The sequence below is a fragment of the Triticum aestivum genome, chromosome 7B (assembly GCF_018294505.1).
Source record: "Triticum aestivum cultivar Chinese Spring chromosome 7B, IWGSC CS RefSeq v2.1, whole genome shotgun sequence".
NCBI classification, from domain to species: domain Eukaryota; kingdom Viridiplantae; phylum Streptophyta; class Magnoliopsida; order Poales; family Poaceae; genus Triticum; species Triticum aestivum.
In genome coordinates this window covers 30,106,569-30,124,771 of record NC_057813.1, presented here as the reverse complement: position 1 = coordinate 30,124,771, position 18,203 = coordinate 30,106,569, and the positions used below count along the sequence as shown (strand labels likewise).

Sequence of the window (18,203 nt, the reverse complement as noted above, 5' to 3'; positions counted from 1 at the left end):
CGTCACATGACGCGAGCCGAGCTTGTGTCTTGCTATAAGCGAGACAAAGCTGCTCCCCTATTTCAGGCCCATTTCAAGACCCAGGTAGGCTTCGCCTAAGGCGCGGCGCCATAGGCCGGTCCAGTACTGTAGCTGTCATGCGAAGTTTTTTCCCTGAGGTAGGCTCCCCTATTTATCGTTTTCTGACTATTTTGGGTCGGTTTTCTTTGGTTTTTATCCGGTTTGTATCAATTTTTTATCTTTCATTTTCTTTCTTCGGGTTTGGGTTTCGGTTTTCATCGGCTTCATATGGATTATTCTCTGTTTATTTATTTTTAGCACATGTCTAATTTTTTTCATACAGATTGTACCATTTTCGTATACACCAGAAACATTTTGTATTCATGTTTAAATTTTCTAAATACATGATTAACATTCTTTTTTTGCAGGGAGTGATTAACAACCTTTTAACAGATATGTTTTGATGTTCACTTTTTCATACACGTATTACATTTTTGGTATACAGCTAAAACATTTTTTATACATGTTTAACATTTTTCAATACATGATTAACATTTTTTAAATTTTATTTTTTTGAACATTTTTGGAATATGTGTTAAACATTTTTCAAACATGTCGAATCATTTTTTTTGACTGATATAGAACATTTTTAAAACTACATTTTTTAGATTGCATCAACATAATTATTAAAATTCATGAACATATTTTTGAAAGGCGACATTCTTTAGAATGTAACGTACACATTTTGGAAGGTACAATTTTTCTTAATTAGTCAGATATAATTATATTGTTTTTTTAAGTCGCGTTATTTTTTGTGAAACATATGAACATTTTTTATGTGCTACATACATTTTTTTCAATTGTACAATAGTAACTTTCTAAATGTTGAGCAAATATTTTATTTTCACAACATTTTTTTAAGTGTGCGATGAACACTTTGAAAAATTAAGTAAAATATTTTTTGTAATATAGGTATTTATTATTACTTTCTAAAAAGTTAGTCTGAAGACATTCCATTTTATTGCTCCAACTAATAAGTTTGCACGTGCAACGCACGTCTTAACTTCATCACATATTAAGAAAACGGTTGTCTGGTTTAGAGAGTCTTTCATCTGCACATGTTTCCCTAACAATTAGTGTTTTTTTATGTGGAAGAAAATTAAATCATATGGACAAATGAAGAAGGTGTAAATAATAAGAAGATCATACTTTAAAGGGCAGAATAACATAAGTTGAAAACCCAATTGTATGAGTTACCTAATTTTGTATTTTTTATTTTTATTTCACGGTTTCTATGCATGTTCTCTTCTACAACAACAACAACAACAACAAAAAGCCTTTAGGCCCAAACAAGTTGGGGTAGGTTAGAGGTGAAACCCATAAGATCTTGCAACCAACTCATGGCTCTGGCACATGGATAGCAAGCTTCCACGCACCCCTGTCCATAGCTAGCTCTTTGTCGATACTCCAATCCTTCAGGTCTCTCTTAACGGACTCCTCCCATGTCAAATTCGGTCGACCCCGCCCTCTCTTGACATTCTCCGCACGCTTTAGCCGTCCGCTATGCACTGGAGCTTCTGGAGGCCTGCGCTGAATATGCCCAAACCATCTCAAACGATGTTGGACAAGCTTCTCCTCAATTGGTGCTACCCCAACTCTATCTCGTATATCATCATTTCAGACTCGATCCTTCCTCATGTGGCCACACATCCATCTCAACATACGCATTTCCGCCACACTTAACTGTTGAACATGTCGCCTTTTAGTCGGCCAACACTCCGCGCCATACAATATAATTTATTGAATGTTTTTCTTAAGAGATTTGCTTTCTAGTCATACTCTAAAGGGCAGAGATTCTTTTTTGTTGCCGTGGAGAGGGATGTTGCATTTTTAGAACATTGTCATTGATTTTTATTCATTTTCAGAAATTATATATACCCTATCAACCCAAACTTTATTTTTTGCAAGTTGCAGAAGAATGATAGTGATATTTCATCAAACAATATGATCAAACTTCCTTTTGAGCAATCTTCATAACACACTCCAAAAGTATTCCAGCTTCCAAGTAATTCCAAGTGTTACCTCCAATTCAGCTACAGGCAAGCATTAGCAGGATTCTTCCAAAAATACCTTATTCCACACAAAGAAAAAACATTATAAAGATAGGACAACCGACTTCTATAAAATAGATCTACAGCATTATGTATACTGCTATGTGAGGAACATAATATTTTCGGTGATGAATGGAAACTTGGAGAAACAATATTACAGATAGCTTCAGCCAGAGGTCAGCTTCTCAGCCCATCGAGCGTATGTCATTACGAAGTAATGGAAATATTGACAAAAAATAGAATTAGAAACATAGAGTAGAAATTCACATGCTCCCAGTGGGTCTAGGTTCATTGCCCTGAGACTTGACATAAAAACTTGCCCATCATATTCAGTAAAGTGCACCTGATTCGTTTGGGGAAATAATTAATGGAGTGACAACAACAAAAGTACACGGAGGGTGGTGATCATTTACAAACAATCATGCTAGTGAAACATTTCTGATCCTAATCAAACTGGAACGAATAATTGGAGGAAAAGAAGGAGCAAAATTTGGCCCTGAATTCGTAGTCGAAGAACTTTTTTGCCTTAGCTGTTTCACCAAGTCGTTTGTGTACTAATCTATCTGCTTGTGCGACGGCCAATGAAGCTTCTACCCACATGTCAGACTGAAAGAATTATTGTGCGAGACTCTGTGCTTAGTAATGTGCTACCCATTGTCTGATGTCTGCAAAGTCGAATCAGTGTTCGGCATCCACAGCGGCAAGATTTATTGTTCTCCTACGTAGGCCTCCCCTGTGCGGATAGTTGTCAGCATCGGTGAAACTGAAGTTAATTCTAAACCAACCCAGTTAAGATACAGAGCAACCACAAACTATTTCTTGCAAGCATTTCATCTTCTATGCGTTCAGCCGACTTTTCCCATTGTGAATTCTGAAACCATGCTCCCAGAAATAGAAGTTATAAAAATCATATATATGGCTCTCCTAATGAATCATATGGATGAAAAGCTCAAGAACATGCTCACCCAACTTGTCCGCGCACCCCTGGTCGTCTTATCAAGTGCACAAACCCTCTCTGTAATGAGGTCCTATCCAGTGGATGACTCCCTACTCCAATCCTGCAGAATCAGTGACATATAGAACAATTTACTTCACATCCCATAATGTTTGCCATGCAATATAAATGTACTAACACAGGCAAACAAAAGCTAAGGCACTCTGCCTCATTGAGTCCCTTATGTTTGCTTCGTGAATTCAGTTTATTGTTAATGTATCTAATCACCTACTCCTCGCTGACAATAAGCTGTGTGGCTATATCTGCACTTTCCTCATGTTCTTCAACACGAGAAGTTGTCCTCCTTTCAGGGGGCGCCCCTTCCAGCCCCCCTGACACGAGCATTGCATTATCTGCCCGGATTTCCTCGTCACAAACCCGCCGCAGATCTCAGCACATTCCTCCGGCATGCTAGCACAGAGGAATTAAATTGCACCCATCCGATCCACTATACTATCGGTGTCACCTAGCAACGCCGTCTCCGCCAGCACACCCCCGTCGCCCATCCTCGTTGCTGAAGATTGGTATCCTGCCTGGAAATAGTAGATATATTCAGAGCCTGGACGAGCTCAAAATCCTTGTCGCTGAAGATTTTGGTCGAACACCGTGCGGGTGATCGACGCAGGTGTCGATGGCGACGGAGCTATTGAATCATGTGATGCTGAGCGTGAAGCGGCCTACCTCGGTGCACTCAATGGCGAGAGTGGGCTAGACGGGGTTCACGATGCACTCGAGGGAGCCGAGTGGGTACTGGGTAGTAGTAGTACGGCATGATGGGCGAGGTCGTGAGGACGAAGATGGTGATGTTGACCGTGGGGAACCGGTGGCTCTCGGAGCCGGACACGACGATGTTGAAGCCGGAACGGACGATGGCCACCCACGGCGAGCACGCTGATGCTGTATGGCTCCGTGGTGGCGGCACTGAGTATGGTGGCGTTCGACCCCAGGAAGGGTGCGACGAGCGGACTACTACAGCGGAGCTGCCGCTGCTGCCCGGGCGTGCCCCTGGTCGGAGGGCGCGCGTCCGGTGGTTTGGAACGAGCTTCCCTGGGGCGGGGATGTGGGCGTGGTTGGATGGAGAGGTACTCGATGAAGAAGTGCTAGCGCAGCACGTCATGTGGGCGTGGTTGGATGGGGAGGTACTCGATGATGAAGAAGTGGTAGCACAGCACGTCGGCGAGGTCATGGATGGCGATGGAGGTGGGGTGCTCATTTTTGGTTGACCATATAGGGATCGGCTGTGATTAGTAGTTTCCTTTTTTCACGGGGTGATTAGTCCTTGGGTGGAGTATGGTCAGTCAATACAAATTGCTAAGTGCACATGGAAAACTGATCAAGTTAAGATTGAGAACAGTTAGATTGAGATTAGTGGGCTTAATGATGTGGTGGGATTGGTTCGTGTATGTTTTGTGGGGTGCGTTTAAAATAAATCACGTTTGATCTTTTATTAGTTGCGGAGATGGAGATAACAGGTTCATAGGAATGCCATTTAGGTTTGGAGTATTAAGGAGCCACACATGGCATACTGAGGAAAGGCGTAGAGCTGTTTAGCGAGGCTTTTTTCTTTTTTGCGGAGGATTTAACGACGCTATGTGCCTTGATATTAGTGTTTTTTCAAAATATAAACAAAAAAAGGGGAAAAAAAACGTGTGGCTGCTAGGCGGCCCACGCCTATGCCGCTACATGCTAGTGTTTTGGCCCGTTTGCGATGATTTCCTTATCTTTTTCACTACCCTAAATTCTGCGATCAGTACGTTACTGCCTCATGAGCTGGGGCTTGGGTCTAGCTTAGGAGAACATGATAGCAGGAAATAGGATAGGCAGAGCTTCTTACAGACAGAATACTCCCAGATGTACAGAGGGCTTATTGTCAAGGAGAGAACATGATCATCCAGACATCTGCATTCAGTTGTACGCAGGAGGAAATTTTGTTTAGAGTAAACAACACAGTGACAACAGGATGAAGCATGCCCAAACATCTGGGAGTATACGGGTCTTCCACCCAGTGCACACAAAAAGCACTTTCTATAAAAAGCCAACTCACCTCTCTACATCTCCCCCTCTCTCAAAAAAGGGAGGAGTTCATCATAAATAACAAACCAATCCTATACATTTCAGTCAAGCCAAACCATGCAGACCAAGCTCCAATTCAGCAGGAACATCCACTCTACCAATACCTAGGGGCTTGGGTACCAACCCATCAAGCCCCAGCCAGCCCTTCATCATCATTCTTAAGAATGCAGTCGGTGCTCCCTTCCGGGGTCGTTCCGACAGAACTAGCCATCGAGTCTGGCCTAAATAGCTCCTCCTTTTCAAGCCTCAGAAGCATCTCTTTCGATTCACCTTTCAGCAGGGACACAACCTCGAGCATCGTCGGTCTCTTGTCGGGTTCTCTGTGCGTGCACGCTAGGCCGATCAGCACCACCCTTTTTAGTTCAGACTCGGAATACTTGTCATTGAGTTTTGAGTCTGCAATTTCATCGTATCTACCCTCTTTTGCCAACGGTAGCACCCAGTTTCGGACCCCGAGCATTTTCTGGGAGCCTGATTTTTCTACTGGCTTTCTCCCACTAGTGAGCTCCAGAAGTATTATCCCAAAGCTGTAGACATCACAACCTGTTGTAGGCTTGCCAAACATGACGTACTCAGGAGCATGATAGCCTCGTTGGTTTTCACCGATTATCTTATCATGATCTATTTCATCTGAGATGAGCTTCATAAGACCAAAGTCACCAACGTGTGCCTGGAAATCCGAATCAAGTAACACATTGGTCGATTTGATGCTTCCATGGATTATCGTTGGTGTCTCATGGTGGTGAAGATACCTGCAAGAAAGCACCCATGAGGTTCTCTCAAACTGCTTACCAGAAGTAAAAATGAAAGAATTATCTATGTCATGCTACTACACAAAAGGAAGACGTTTACTCACGCAATAGCCCGAGCAGAACCAATGGCAATAAACATTCTCCGCCGCCAGTCAAGAAGGCACTCCGAAGAGTGTGTTCCGTGGAGATGTGCAAAAAGACTTGAGTTCGGCATATAGTCATACACCAGAATGCGTTCAGGTCCATCAGCACAATATCCACGTAAACTCAGGAGGTTTTTGTGCCTTACTCTTCCCAAAGATTCCACTTCTGCAGCAAATTCCATTTCTGTCCCATTTCTTGCATTCTTTAACTTTTTAACAGCAATCTGCATCCAAAAATATTTATCAAAATTAACTTGACTAATAACTGCTGGTGTAAGCCGAGCCAACTTGGTAAGAGCAGAACTAATGCACCTTTGCACATATGCTATTTTAGGGTGGTCAGTGAGTGATTTCTTTAATAAAAAACAGACGTGTGACGCAGTAGTTGGAGCCAAGTCAGGGCATGTGCTGGATTGTTTTTTCTATTCAGCGGATGTATACTTGCAAACCTGTAGCATTGTAGCAAGTTGTCTAAGTTGACCTGCCTGTGAGAGGATATCCTACCTAACGAATGCTAACGCAATCAAAGATCAGTGTTCCAGAGCAGACTAAAGTAGTTATAACTGACAGTTGTTTGTTGTGTAGTTAGGCAGCTATCGAATAGCATTTGCGAATAGTGCAAGTAAAGCAATAAACTACTAGCCCAACTAGACAGCAAGGAACATCAAGGCGATAAAGCTGGCATCCTTCCCATCATGGGAAAGGGAATTGGGAAATGTATAAAATGGATCAACATGTAAAGCGCAGTAACCTGAGAGCCATCCCAAACTTGTCCCCAGTAGAAGCTCCCAAGCGAGCCTTCTCCGATCTTGTTGTCGTAATTGAATCTATTTGTCGCCGACTGGAGCTCCCTCAACGAGAACACCCACCTGATGGATCCATTCCGCTCGTCGTTCCTGAAAGAACAAAGTCATGAATATGGTGATCATGAACTCTTCAATTGCAGTAGCAGACGATCAAGTTAGTTCCCTTTCCACTGATAACAATTCACTTGTGCTCCTAATTCCTGAACCAATCAGAACACCTAAATCATAGGAACACCAGGGGACAATGTGTGGAGATAAGATTCCGTCCCAATTTTCGGTTCTACTGTCCATATGAGAGCATAATAGACTAGTTGGCTCCGGTCGGGGACAACAATTGCGAAACTGTTAACATCACAGAGAGACAAGAGGGCTTAAACAAGACAGATGCGTCCTCCAACACCAAGACTAACACAACACGTTTTGGACCTTCCGGGAGATGAGATTCGCACCCAATTGCGAGCTGCAACAGCTATTCCCCAGTCCCGACGAGCCCCGCCGGCCGCCGCTGGTCATACAAACCAAACCAGGCCGAACCAAGACTCTTCCCGGCGAAATTGAGCACCGCCTCAACAGAATTACTTGTCCCAGGGCGCCGTAGGTGGCACCCTCGTCTAGTACAACCTAGCCAGACTAGCGGCCTAGCGGGCGTGGCGAAATTCCCACCGTGGTTAGAGCGAGCGAACTCCAACCGAGGGGGCTGACGACGCGCCGATCGAACTCCGCGCCCCGCCGAACTCGCTGACGAGCCCACCCAGTTGAAGCAAAAGCGGGGAAGGGGGGACAGCGTTGGTGTCGGTACTTACAGATCGTCCCCGGAGGCTTGCCTGCCGCAGCAGAGGACCCTGTGGGCGACCCGCGAGAACCTGTGGTGCATCGGTGCCCGCCCGCCCGCCCGCGCCGGCCGGTCTCCCTGCCGCCGCCGCGCCTCCCGTGCCCCGGCGCGAACGGAGCTGGCGCGCGCGCGGAGGATGGATGGAGTCGTCGCTTGGAGGGGAAGGAAGGAAGGAAAAAAGGAATGGCGAAGGTGGACTGGTGGGCGAAAGAGGGGAGGGGGAGGAGGACTTGTTGGGAGAGCCGGGACGTGACAGCCTCGCAGCCTGGAGTCCTGGGCTAGCCTTAGCTGCGCTTTCGGTGATCTGGTGTGGTGGGCTGGTGGCTCGGCGGCTTTGCTCCCCCTGCCCGCTTTCTTGACCCGTCGGTGTTGGCGTTGGTAGGCGGCCACGCGTGCGTCGTGGGTGCCGTGCGGTCGAGAGAAACCGCGTTGCGCCGTTAAGGCGGCCTCGGCTGACAGCCCGGCGGGGCTGGCGGCGGCCCGTGGAGTACTGTTTGGGCTGGCGCTGGCAGGGGACGCGTGCACTTTCCATTCTAACCGAATTGTTGACTCCGGTCGGCGGGGTTCGGTTTACGGCGTCGCGCCCGTCCAACCCCCGCGGCCGTGTCCGCGTAGGGTGCGGCGCTTTTCTTTTCCGCGAATCATAAAAAGGAAGAAGTTTGGACTGGTACGGTGTGATGCCCTTGTTTTGTTTTGTTTTTTTTGAGGATTGCCCTTGTTTATTTTGGATTATTGTGTGTGTGGGCCTCATCAAGCTTTAGAAATTTCTTTTGACCAAACGGTTCCGCACCGACCATGAGATGTGTATGTACGGTTGCAGTGGGACCCAATCGATTCGATTCAGAGCGTGATTTTCACGTTTCTTTCCGGCCATTCTTTGGTTCCATCCAAATAAACTGATTGTAAACGCTGGTTTGGTATGGGTTACAAAAGGAATCCTCAAAATAGATCTACTCAGAATTATATTGATGGTAACTTTGGAAAGGGGCTGGTAGCCCACTAGTTAGCTCTAGGGTGGTTGCAAAAAATTCAGAGACACCCATTCAAGGTAATTCGACGGTGAAAAATAATAATTGAGTTACCAAAAGAAAGTAATGGAAAGTACTCCAGTAACAAAAAAGTGGAGCCAATACGAAAATGAAATGAAAGCAAACCGATGGCCAGGGTTCCTGCCTCTCATCGGTGCCGGCGTCGATCTGCCTCGTTTCTTGTGGCCTTAGGGTTGTGGGCGCATGGGGGGTCCCGAACCTTACCAGCAGGAGGGCTATGTTTTTAGATATTTCTTTAAGTTTTGTTAGGATTTGTGTCATGCTCAAAAAGGCGAGAAGGAGGCAGCTCCCTGAAGAAGGAATAAGATTCTCCCGGCCTAGCCCCATCTCGGTCTCTTCAACAATCGGTAGGTGGTTGTCTTTGGTGGATCTTTTCGAATTCATTCTTCGTTCAATTTCAGAAAGGCCTGAAGTAAATCCAGAAAAAATGGCCACCAAAGAAGGTACAATCTGCAAAAGGCAGAGCGAAGCGGTTCCTGTGAGAGACGGGCAAACCAAGCTCTAGATTGATCTACGATTGCTCTAGACAGATTGTTCAATTTCACATCAATCCTGCCATTCGTCGTCGTACCTCATGTTCCAAAAAAATGTGCAAAAGATACAAATTTATTATAAACATTCATCAGAAGTATAAAACACCTCAAACATAATAAAAACTACTTTGGAGTAGTGATGTTAGGATTTTTCGTCATGATTCGAGATTTGGTGTCACTTATTGTAGATCTATACAAGAGTTCAACAACGACGACTGCGACTCTAAGCGATGGTCCTTGGGGACACGTGCATGAAGACTTCCCGGCTGTCATTGACAAGGTCAAGCCGACTTCGATAGGGGAGCGGCGACAACGACGCGTCGGCAGGTAGTGGTTGTTCGGTGGTATAGGAATCGCGATGCAATTTTTATTATGTTTGAGATGCTTCCTTTTTTTTAAATAATTCAAGATTCTAAAAAGTTCCAAATTAAAAAAAACACAAATTCTATTTTTTTTTTGAGAAAACATAAAATGTTCCAAGTCGTTGATTCAAAAAATATTCATATTTTTTGGTGTGTTCAACACATGTTCTAGATTTTAAAAATATTTCAAAAGTAAAAAAATGCTCATCATTTTGAAAAAATGCCCGCATTTTCATGAAATTGAAAAAAAATATTTGTGAATTCAAAAAATGTACATGATTTTTTTTCAAATGTTCACCAAATTCAATAAATGTTTCTGAAATTCAAATTTCGTTCCCAAATTTAAAAAAAAGGTCAATTAAAAAGACTTCTCTGGCTCAAATTTTTTTTTTGTAAATTTCACAAATTGTCGATTTTTTATAAAAAAAAAGTGTGTAGATTCAAAAAACTGTTCATGAGTTTCAAAACAATCCACAATTTAAAATCTATTTGTGGATTCAATAAATGTTCACATTTGAAAAAAATATTGATGAATACAAAGAATGTTCACAAAATGAAAAGAAAAGGAAGAAGAAAAAACATAAAATTCGAAAATGAATAATAAAAAGAAAAGAAAAGAAGAAGCGACCATTTAAAAATGAAAATCATTAAAGAAAGGAAAAAATGAAAAAAATAAAGAACGAAATGGAAAATAGCAAATAAAAACCAAAAGAAAAAACACGGAAAAACTGTAAAGTAGCTAGTTGGGCCGGCCAACTAACTGGAGGTGGACGGTGGATCTCTAGAGTCACTTATGATGGCTTGAGAACACACCAAGTGGTGCGTCCAGCCGTCGTAACATGTCACGTGTTGGGCGCTCCATCTTGATTTCATTTTTTATTTTTCTATGCGTGTTTATGGTTTTTGATGGGGGTTTTCGGGATTTCTCGATTTTTCTTAGGTTTTGGATATTTTTTGTTTTCAAGGTTCTTTTTGCACAAATAAAAGCACAGATTTGCATCTATTGTGCTTCTCGAAAAGGGGGAAAATATGTGCTTCCGCAAGAAGTACAAAATTGCTTCTCGTGAAGGTACATATTTGATTCCGCGAGAAAGCACAATCTATGCTTCCACGAAAAGCACAATTTATGCTTCCACGAAAAGCATAGATTTGCTTCTCAAGGAGGCACAAATTTGCTTCTGTGATATTTCATGAAAAAAATTTATGCTTCCACAAAAGTACAAATATACTTCTTGTGGATGCATTGTGCTTCTATTCTTCTCAGAAAGTGAAAACATATGTGCTTCCACGAGAACCGCAGATTTGCTTCTCGTGAAGGCACACATTTTCTTCCACGAGAAGCACACTCGGAAAAAGAAATTGTGCTTCCGCAAGAAGCACAGTTGTGCTTCTCGGAAAGAGAAAAATAGTGAAAACTCACAACCGTGCTTTCAACTTAGATTTTCTTCCTTTTTTTTCACGATTCATTTTCTCTAGTTGAGTTTTTTTGTTTTTTGTTTTTTACTAGTTTGTTTTTATTACCCCCCCCCCCCGGCGGTTTTTTCATGAAAAATAGTTAATCGAAACCTATTGACATGTGACTAGTTTTGAAGATATCGATACAAGAAATCGAGTGGTGTAACTTATCGAGATTTGGACGCATGGTTCAAGAGGTAGAACATTTTGAATAAACAAATCTAAAAAAACTTTCTGGTTGTGACAAGTGACGCATATACAGTGCTTCAGTTGTCAACGCATGAGAAAGTGAGAGTAACCTTAAGAGGCAACTCTTAACTTTTCATCTCACAAATAGGATCTTCCCAATAGTGTGTGGATCACTTCCTGGGGAGTCCTATGTGGCGCCTTCCGCGCCACTTGGGGAACTGGCGCCTAAAGCGCCCCTTCCTGTGGGTTGGCCCATGCAGAGTGCGGTTGACCATTAAATAATAATACAAAAAACTAGAAAAAGGAAAAAAAATGAAAAAAGATCATGGATTTTGGAAAAACCTTCACAAACGTTTTAAAAAAAGGTTCAATAATTCTTAAAAAATCAGGAATTTGAAAAAAGGTTCAACAATTATGAAAAAGTTCATCGAATTTAAAAGAAACCAACGCTTTTGAAAAAATAGTACATCAATTTTGAAAAAAAACATCAAAATTGAAAAAATAGTTCATTTATTCCAAAACGAACATGCATTTTTGAAAAAAAGGTTAATCAATTTGAAACAAAATTCATGAAATTAGACAAAAGATCATTGATTTGAAAAAAAATACGTATTTGCGAAACAATTCATCTGACCACAACAAGAAGAAAAAAATAGAAACGAAAAAAGGAAAATGGAAAAAAGAACGAATAAAAGACAAATAGGTTAAAATGTTAGCAGGTTGGTGGGGTGATTACACCAGCCAACCTTCAACGAGGAGGTCACAGGTTCGAAACCTTCACGGAGCGCGCTAGCCGCCACATGTCATGCTCAGGACGCATCCTCCGGATGTTGTTTTTCTCATACGATTTTTGGCCTTTTAGATGTTTTTTTCCGGCTTTTCGGTATTCCACCTGTCTTTCTTAGCTTTTCGACAAAAGATCTATTTTTTGGCAGGAAAAAATGTGTTTTCGGTTTCTTTCCCTTCCGCGGGAGGCAAGCATTTGCTTCCACCGCGCCTCTCAAAAGCAAAAAAAATGTATTTTTTTTGCTTCCACGAGAGGCATTGTTTTGCTTCCGCGAGGAGGTCATGGCCTTGCCTCTTAGAAATAGGAAAAATATATTTTATTTTATTTTTCATTCCGCGAGAGGCATGGTTTTGCTTCCGCGAGAGGTACGGCCGTGCCTCTCGAAAACGGGAACAAATATGTATTCTCTTTTTTTTCCTTCTATGAGAGGCACGGTTTTCTTCCGCGAGAGGCACGGTTTTCTTCCATGAGAGGCAAGGTCGTGCCTCTCGGAAACAAAAAAACATATATTTCTTTTAGTTTTTCTTCCGTGAGAGACACGATTTTGCTTTCGCGAGAGGCACGGCCGTACCTCTCGGAAACGGATAAAAACACATTTTTTTTTCATTTCTTTCCATGAGTCGTGCCTCTCGGAAATGGCTTCCGGAAAGGAAAAAACGTTCTCCGTTCGTTTTTTCATGAAAAAAAGTTCGTCAAAATCTATCAACATGTGATCTAGTTTTGAAGATCTCGATACGACGAATCCAACAGTGAAAACGGTTCGATATTTGGATGCATGGTTTAAGAGATAAAATGTTTTGAAAAATAGATTTGCGAAAAAAGTGAAAACTCTCAGATTGCAACAAGTAACGCACATGCAAAGTACCACTTGTCACAACTTCGAAAGATGTGGGTGATCTTTGAAAATAGTACTTATTAATTAGTTATTTTGTGTTTTAAGAGGAAAAGAAGGAAAGCAAATGGGAGCCCAACTAGCACGCCTGCAGGAGCCTGTTTGCCGACACAATAAGAACGGGCGTCCACAACGCAAAATAGGAATCACCCACTTCCTTGTCCACCCCATGTGTGATGGTTGGCCCAACATTTTTGGGTCATTGCTGTTGGAAATATGAGCAATTTACCGAATTATTTTATTAACAGAAATACTAGATAAATCATGGCTAGTATAGCAGTGATAAAAAAAGCCATGCGATTTGATAAAGAGAAGGTAACCAACATGTTCATATATGAACCGTAACTAAACATATCTAGAGCAGACAGTATAGCAAGTTGCATATATGAAATAAAGTCTAACATTTCTAGGGCAAATACTAGAACAAGGAACTGTAGCAGAACCTCTAATAGAAAGGGACAAACACGTACGGGGCAGCAGCAGGAGCAGAGGCACTGGACTTGGGGTCGGTGTCCTCCATTCCGTCGAGGAGGTTGTCGACGTCGGGGAAGTAGTCGTCGTCGGGAAAGTAGTCGTCGGAGTCCGGGGCGTCCGTGACGAAGAAGTCAGTAGTCGCGCAGAGCGCTCCCCAAAAACCTTATCACCCTTCTCCCGTACATGACTCAAAAGGTGCAGTTTCGGAGGTCTGCTGTCTCGACCTGCGGTGCACGCCGCAAGCCGGGATGGGGAAGATTGTAGCAGCAGTGCAGTGCTCAGGAACTGTGTGGCGAGAGGAAGAGGACCTTCTGATGTGTCTCTCTGGAGAGGAGCGACCTCTCTTATATAGGCACAGGAGAGGGACGTGAACAGGCTGCGACGGGAGGTGAAGCAACGGAGGGAGACGAAGCGAATAGGCAGCACGCGAAGAGGTGCGCCGTTCGTATTCAGTCTCCACTATAGCAAAACATTTCAGCTCTCGTATACCCGTCGTGCGTGACAAAAATTTAGACATCGGCTCGTTCCCGCAACCCGCAGCGCGGTGGGCGACGAAGGAGGAGTGCGCGTGGATGTCCCTCTTGTTCTCATGCTCATACATGTGGGGAAAAAACCTCCCTTATAAAGATGTTCAACTCCCTCTAGACTAGCAATGTGGGACTAAACTTTAGTTCCACCTCTTGCCTTGCATGAATGGGCTGCGTGGGCATCTAGGATTTATTAGAAATTTCTGAAACTGCTATTGGGCTAGGCCTAAATAGACAAAAATTCCAGCAATTACATCAAAGGTATAACTGGGCAGTAGAGCCTATGATTAATCGGGTTGTGAAGAAGGCAAGTAGGCGTTCAATTATTGGCCTGGTCGATTTTCTGATTGCCTGAAGTCTTGGATAATATAAATTGTGTTATGCACTAGATCAGCTGAAATATACAAGCCCTAGAAAAACAGAAATATACACATGCAATTTGAATTTTCTTTAAAATGTATATCCAAGAATAAGTACTACAACTTCGCACCAATTTTGGACAATAACTACATAACATAGTTGAAGTTGACACCCAATTTTTCCTTTTTCTTTTTTGAGTTAGAATACAAAGAAAAATGTGTTGTTTTAATAATCATAATTGAGTTTTAATCATATACTCGATCGTTCTTGTATCTATATGTTTATAAAGTATAGATCACTCCATAGCATATGAACGGGCGGGTAACACGCATCATCATGATCTACTATAGTGTTAAATTAGTAAGAAATCTTGGGACATGGAGTTTTTACTCCCGAGCACAGATGAGCTCTTTATCTATGCCGGTCAATCATGTCTCGGGATCAGTTCAGGATTCCTTTTCGGTGAGATACAGAGAGGCAGTAAATTGGCTTTTGTTTGATGTACGTATGCAAAGGTCATGTGCTGTGGGCCACGAAAGCGACAGACGTCCGTAGGACGAGCGAGTATGCGTCACATCCGTTTGCGGAGTCGTTGGCGAGCCGTGGCACAGAACGTTTCATTGTTGTTGGGCCATGGAACATTTCGATTTTAATGCTTGAATGGTTGTCTTTCTGTGCGAGGAGCACTCATTTCGATTTGGGCGGTGGCCGCGGTGAGAGACGAAGGTGACTACGGCGGTGGCGATGGAGATCGTAGTGCAGCCGATCCGATCGTAAGTGCCTAGCGAATCCTGATCTCTGATTAGATTCGATGAGAGTAATGTGCGGTTTCGTTGCTGAATCACGGATTGGATTTGCCCGAACCAGATCCCCAAACTGGAGGAGGTGAGGGAGAGTGCAAACCCAGTGGATCGGCCTGATAACGGCGCGACGAGCGAAGCCATGGCCGCTGAAGAAGCGATGAGGCCCGCCATGAGTGCGGACGGGCAAATCAGCGAGGAAGACATGTTGGTTAATCAGAGACGTGAGAGCTCGCCACAGGCATCAGAAATGTTGACTGGGAAGATGAACCCTCAAGCACCAGGATGTGTTAAAAGGTGCGTCTTTCATGTGCAGCAAATCTGTGTCTTTTTTCTTATTCCAGGAGAAATGTCCAGGCTGTTGGCTGTGTTTGTGTGCGTATGCTGGAAACATTCTGTCATGTGACCTTGGTTACAGGTGTTAGTTACAGAAGAAAAAACTTGGAACAGAAAATGCAATGGATTAGTTCAGTTAGTGCAGCTGCTGAAACACAATGCAGCAAACATATCTTAGTTGTATGGTAAATGTTTGCAGAAACATGAGTAAAGAATTACACTACTTTGAGATTTTGTTGAGTGAGGTATTGTGGTCAATTTGTTCAGCTAGTGCACCTGCCGAAATGCAGTATAGTAGATAGGTTTTAGTCATTGCTTAGGAAAATCATGGAAAACAATGCATGTAAAAATATTTTGCGGAGAGAACTGAAATATGGATTAAACTGGTTAGCTTTTATTTATTTTCCAGTAGATGTTGGTAGGGAAAATTTTACATAATGAACAGTCTACAGCTGAGCTTTGATGCTCGTACAACGAATGCAGTGGGGTACTGCCTGGGAAAATTTTATGTCAGAAAAAAAAGTATGGTTTAAAATATTTATACATATTTTTCAGGTAAATGATACAAATTATTGTTTCAGGATAGTTGTTGATGTTGAAAACAATTGATACTGGTCAGAATAAACCATGGTTTACAATACTGACTTTGTTGAGGTAAATGTTGTCAGTGAACTGAACCATGCAGGAATGAGCAGACTGCTGTTGTTTTACGTGATGTTATTTGTGTGAGCTTTGATGTCCGTATAACGAATGCACAGGTTAGTGTGAGGTGGGTCGATAATATTTGGAAAGAATTAAAACTGGTAATTGTTAATCATTAAAATCATTGTTTTTTGCATTGAACAGTTTGCAAAGGACATTATAAGCAATCAACGAATCAGATCTTCTGGGCGGCAAGTATATCTTCCGTCCTGGCTTCCAGACAAATCCTTGGAGTAGGGGAGTTGTTCCATACCACGACAGTCGTCAGTTTCCGGACTTCTACAAGAGTTCTTCAACTCTGTGTCTGCCAATCATCTGTCTGGGTACCCCCTCTGTCTATTCAACTGTGTGCCTTTTTGATCAACCTCCTCCACATACCTGAATTTTACTGACTACCCACTGGTTCCTGTTTTTCAGCAACTTCCTTGTACATGAGGTTCCAAGGTTCGTCAGAATAACTGGCACAACCATCAGGGACCAGTTGGCTGGAAGCAGACTCATTGAACAAGATTTTTTTTTCAAATATCATTGAACATGAATTGATGTCACTACTAGACATCGATATGCACAACTTGACTTCGAAGCGGAAGCCAAATGCCCTTACCTGAGCTGGACACATCTAATTAACCTGAATTATCGGTTAGTCAATTAAGAAAAAACTCTTCTCATCTGAAATTTTTGTAAACTAAATCTTATATGGAGTTTTCCCTTCCAGTCGTCAGACCTTCATGTTGTCCGGTGCAGACTACATTCACACAATCTCCATCCAGAGACAGTTCGTAGGCGACTTGCTGATATATGATATCACATCTTCACAGATAGTATATCTTGACATCTACCCCCACCCCCCACCCCCTCCCCCTCTAATCTACAATCATTAGTTCAGTAATACCTTCTCATTACCGCTCACCACAGTTCTTCACACAAGTGCCTGACAAGGAAGATTGGATGATCATTTTTTTGGGATATGGTCACCAAAGTGATCAATGTGTTTGACCCCCTGTTTGTCAGAAATTCACCAGACCACCAAGGACGAGGCAATTGCATGGAGCTCCAAATGCTCTCTGCAACTGTTTTAATGAATATTATGCAGAGTGGCCAACCAACAAGGATGGTTGGGGGAAAAAGAACCCAGCTCTTACTGACACCATTTTCTGCTGGTATGAAACATGTGTACCCACTTCCATCGCAGCCCTGAAATTCCTGCCGCTCCAAATTGATCTATTTATATTTCGCCCTTTTGTAGTAACAACACAAGAGCATGCATTCTGCACATCGCTTGTAACTTCGATTGAGAAAAGCTCAAGCTCCCCCCTGAGAAGGTATGTATCCATCTCAAATCATGTTATATGCATATATCAACGATCGTCGTCGATGTTCATTCTTTCAAAACAACACCATGCTTAACAACGGTGATGCATGTGTTTGTACAGCAACATGTCCTGAAAAAAAAGATGGATGCCCTGCATGAGATCATGAAGCTTCATGGAAACTTCTCCACGCTCGCTTACGGGGCACTATAGAAGTTCCTGGCGTCATTCGAATCTGCCTTCGACAATTAGGCGACCATAGCCCGTGGCTCTATCAAGCACTGAGCTTTAGTCATTAGCTTTTGTTTTAGTGTCCAAGAACGTGTATCATGACACTGTCGAATTTCCAGCCACCTCCATTGCACTCATACCTTTTGCTTAGAACCATGGAATTTGTACCCTGGTTTATAAAACCTTGATGACATGAATGTCATGGCGAGCTCCGAGTTTGTTGATGTTTATCGTGGACATACTTCCTAACAGACACAACATCTAGCATGATTGAAGATGAATAGATTGAAAGTTTTTCCGCAAAAAGAAAGACACAACATCTAGCATGGCCGAATCTCACAGTTGTTTTAGCTCATCTCCTGCCCGAATCCTGCTCAGAATTGTTTACCATGGATCCTACCATCTTAAAGGAAAATTAATTCCACACACAATTCAGTCCCTGACGCCATGTCTATTTTCAGCACGCACACGAACACACACAGTGA

General features: G+C 42.9%; 1 protein-coding gene and 1 long non-coding RNA gene across 2 annotated transcripts; one reads left to right on the top strand and one right to left on the bottom strand.

Annotated features, from left to right (window-relative positions):
* Positions 1-5,014: 5,014 nt before the first annotated feature.
* Positions 5,015-7,892, bottom strand: LOC123159496 (PTI1-like tyrosine-protein kinase At3g15890). The gene is made up of 4 exons (XM_044577332.1): positions 7,683-7,892; positions 6,825-6,969; positions 6,035-6,297; positions 5,015-5,930 (listed from the first exon to the last, which is right to left on the bottom strand). The coding sequence occupies exons 1-4, from the start codon at positions 7,751-7,753 to the stop codon at positions 5,306-5,308; spliced, it is 1,104 nt and encodes a 367-aa protein (XP_044433267.1). The 5' UTR covers positions 7,754-7,892; the 3' UTR covers positions 5,015-5,305.
* Positions 7,893-14,939: 7,047 nt separating this feature from the next.
* On the top strand, positions 14,940-17,947 carry LOC123161864 (uncharacterized). Its single transcript, XR_006480924.1, has 7 exons — positions 14,940-15,112; positions 15,207-16,233; positions 16,322-16,500; positions 16,595-16,816; positions 16,893-17,337; positions 17,424-17,499; positions 17,611-17,947. It is a non-coding gene; the product is annotated as an uncharacterized lncRNA (long non-coding RNA).
* Positions 17,948-18,203: the final 256 nt, after the last annotated feature.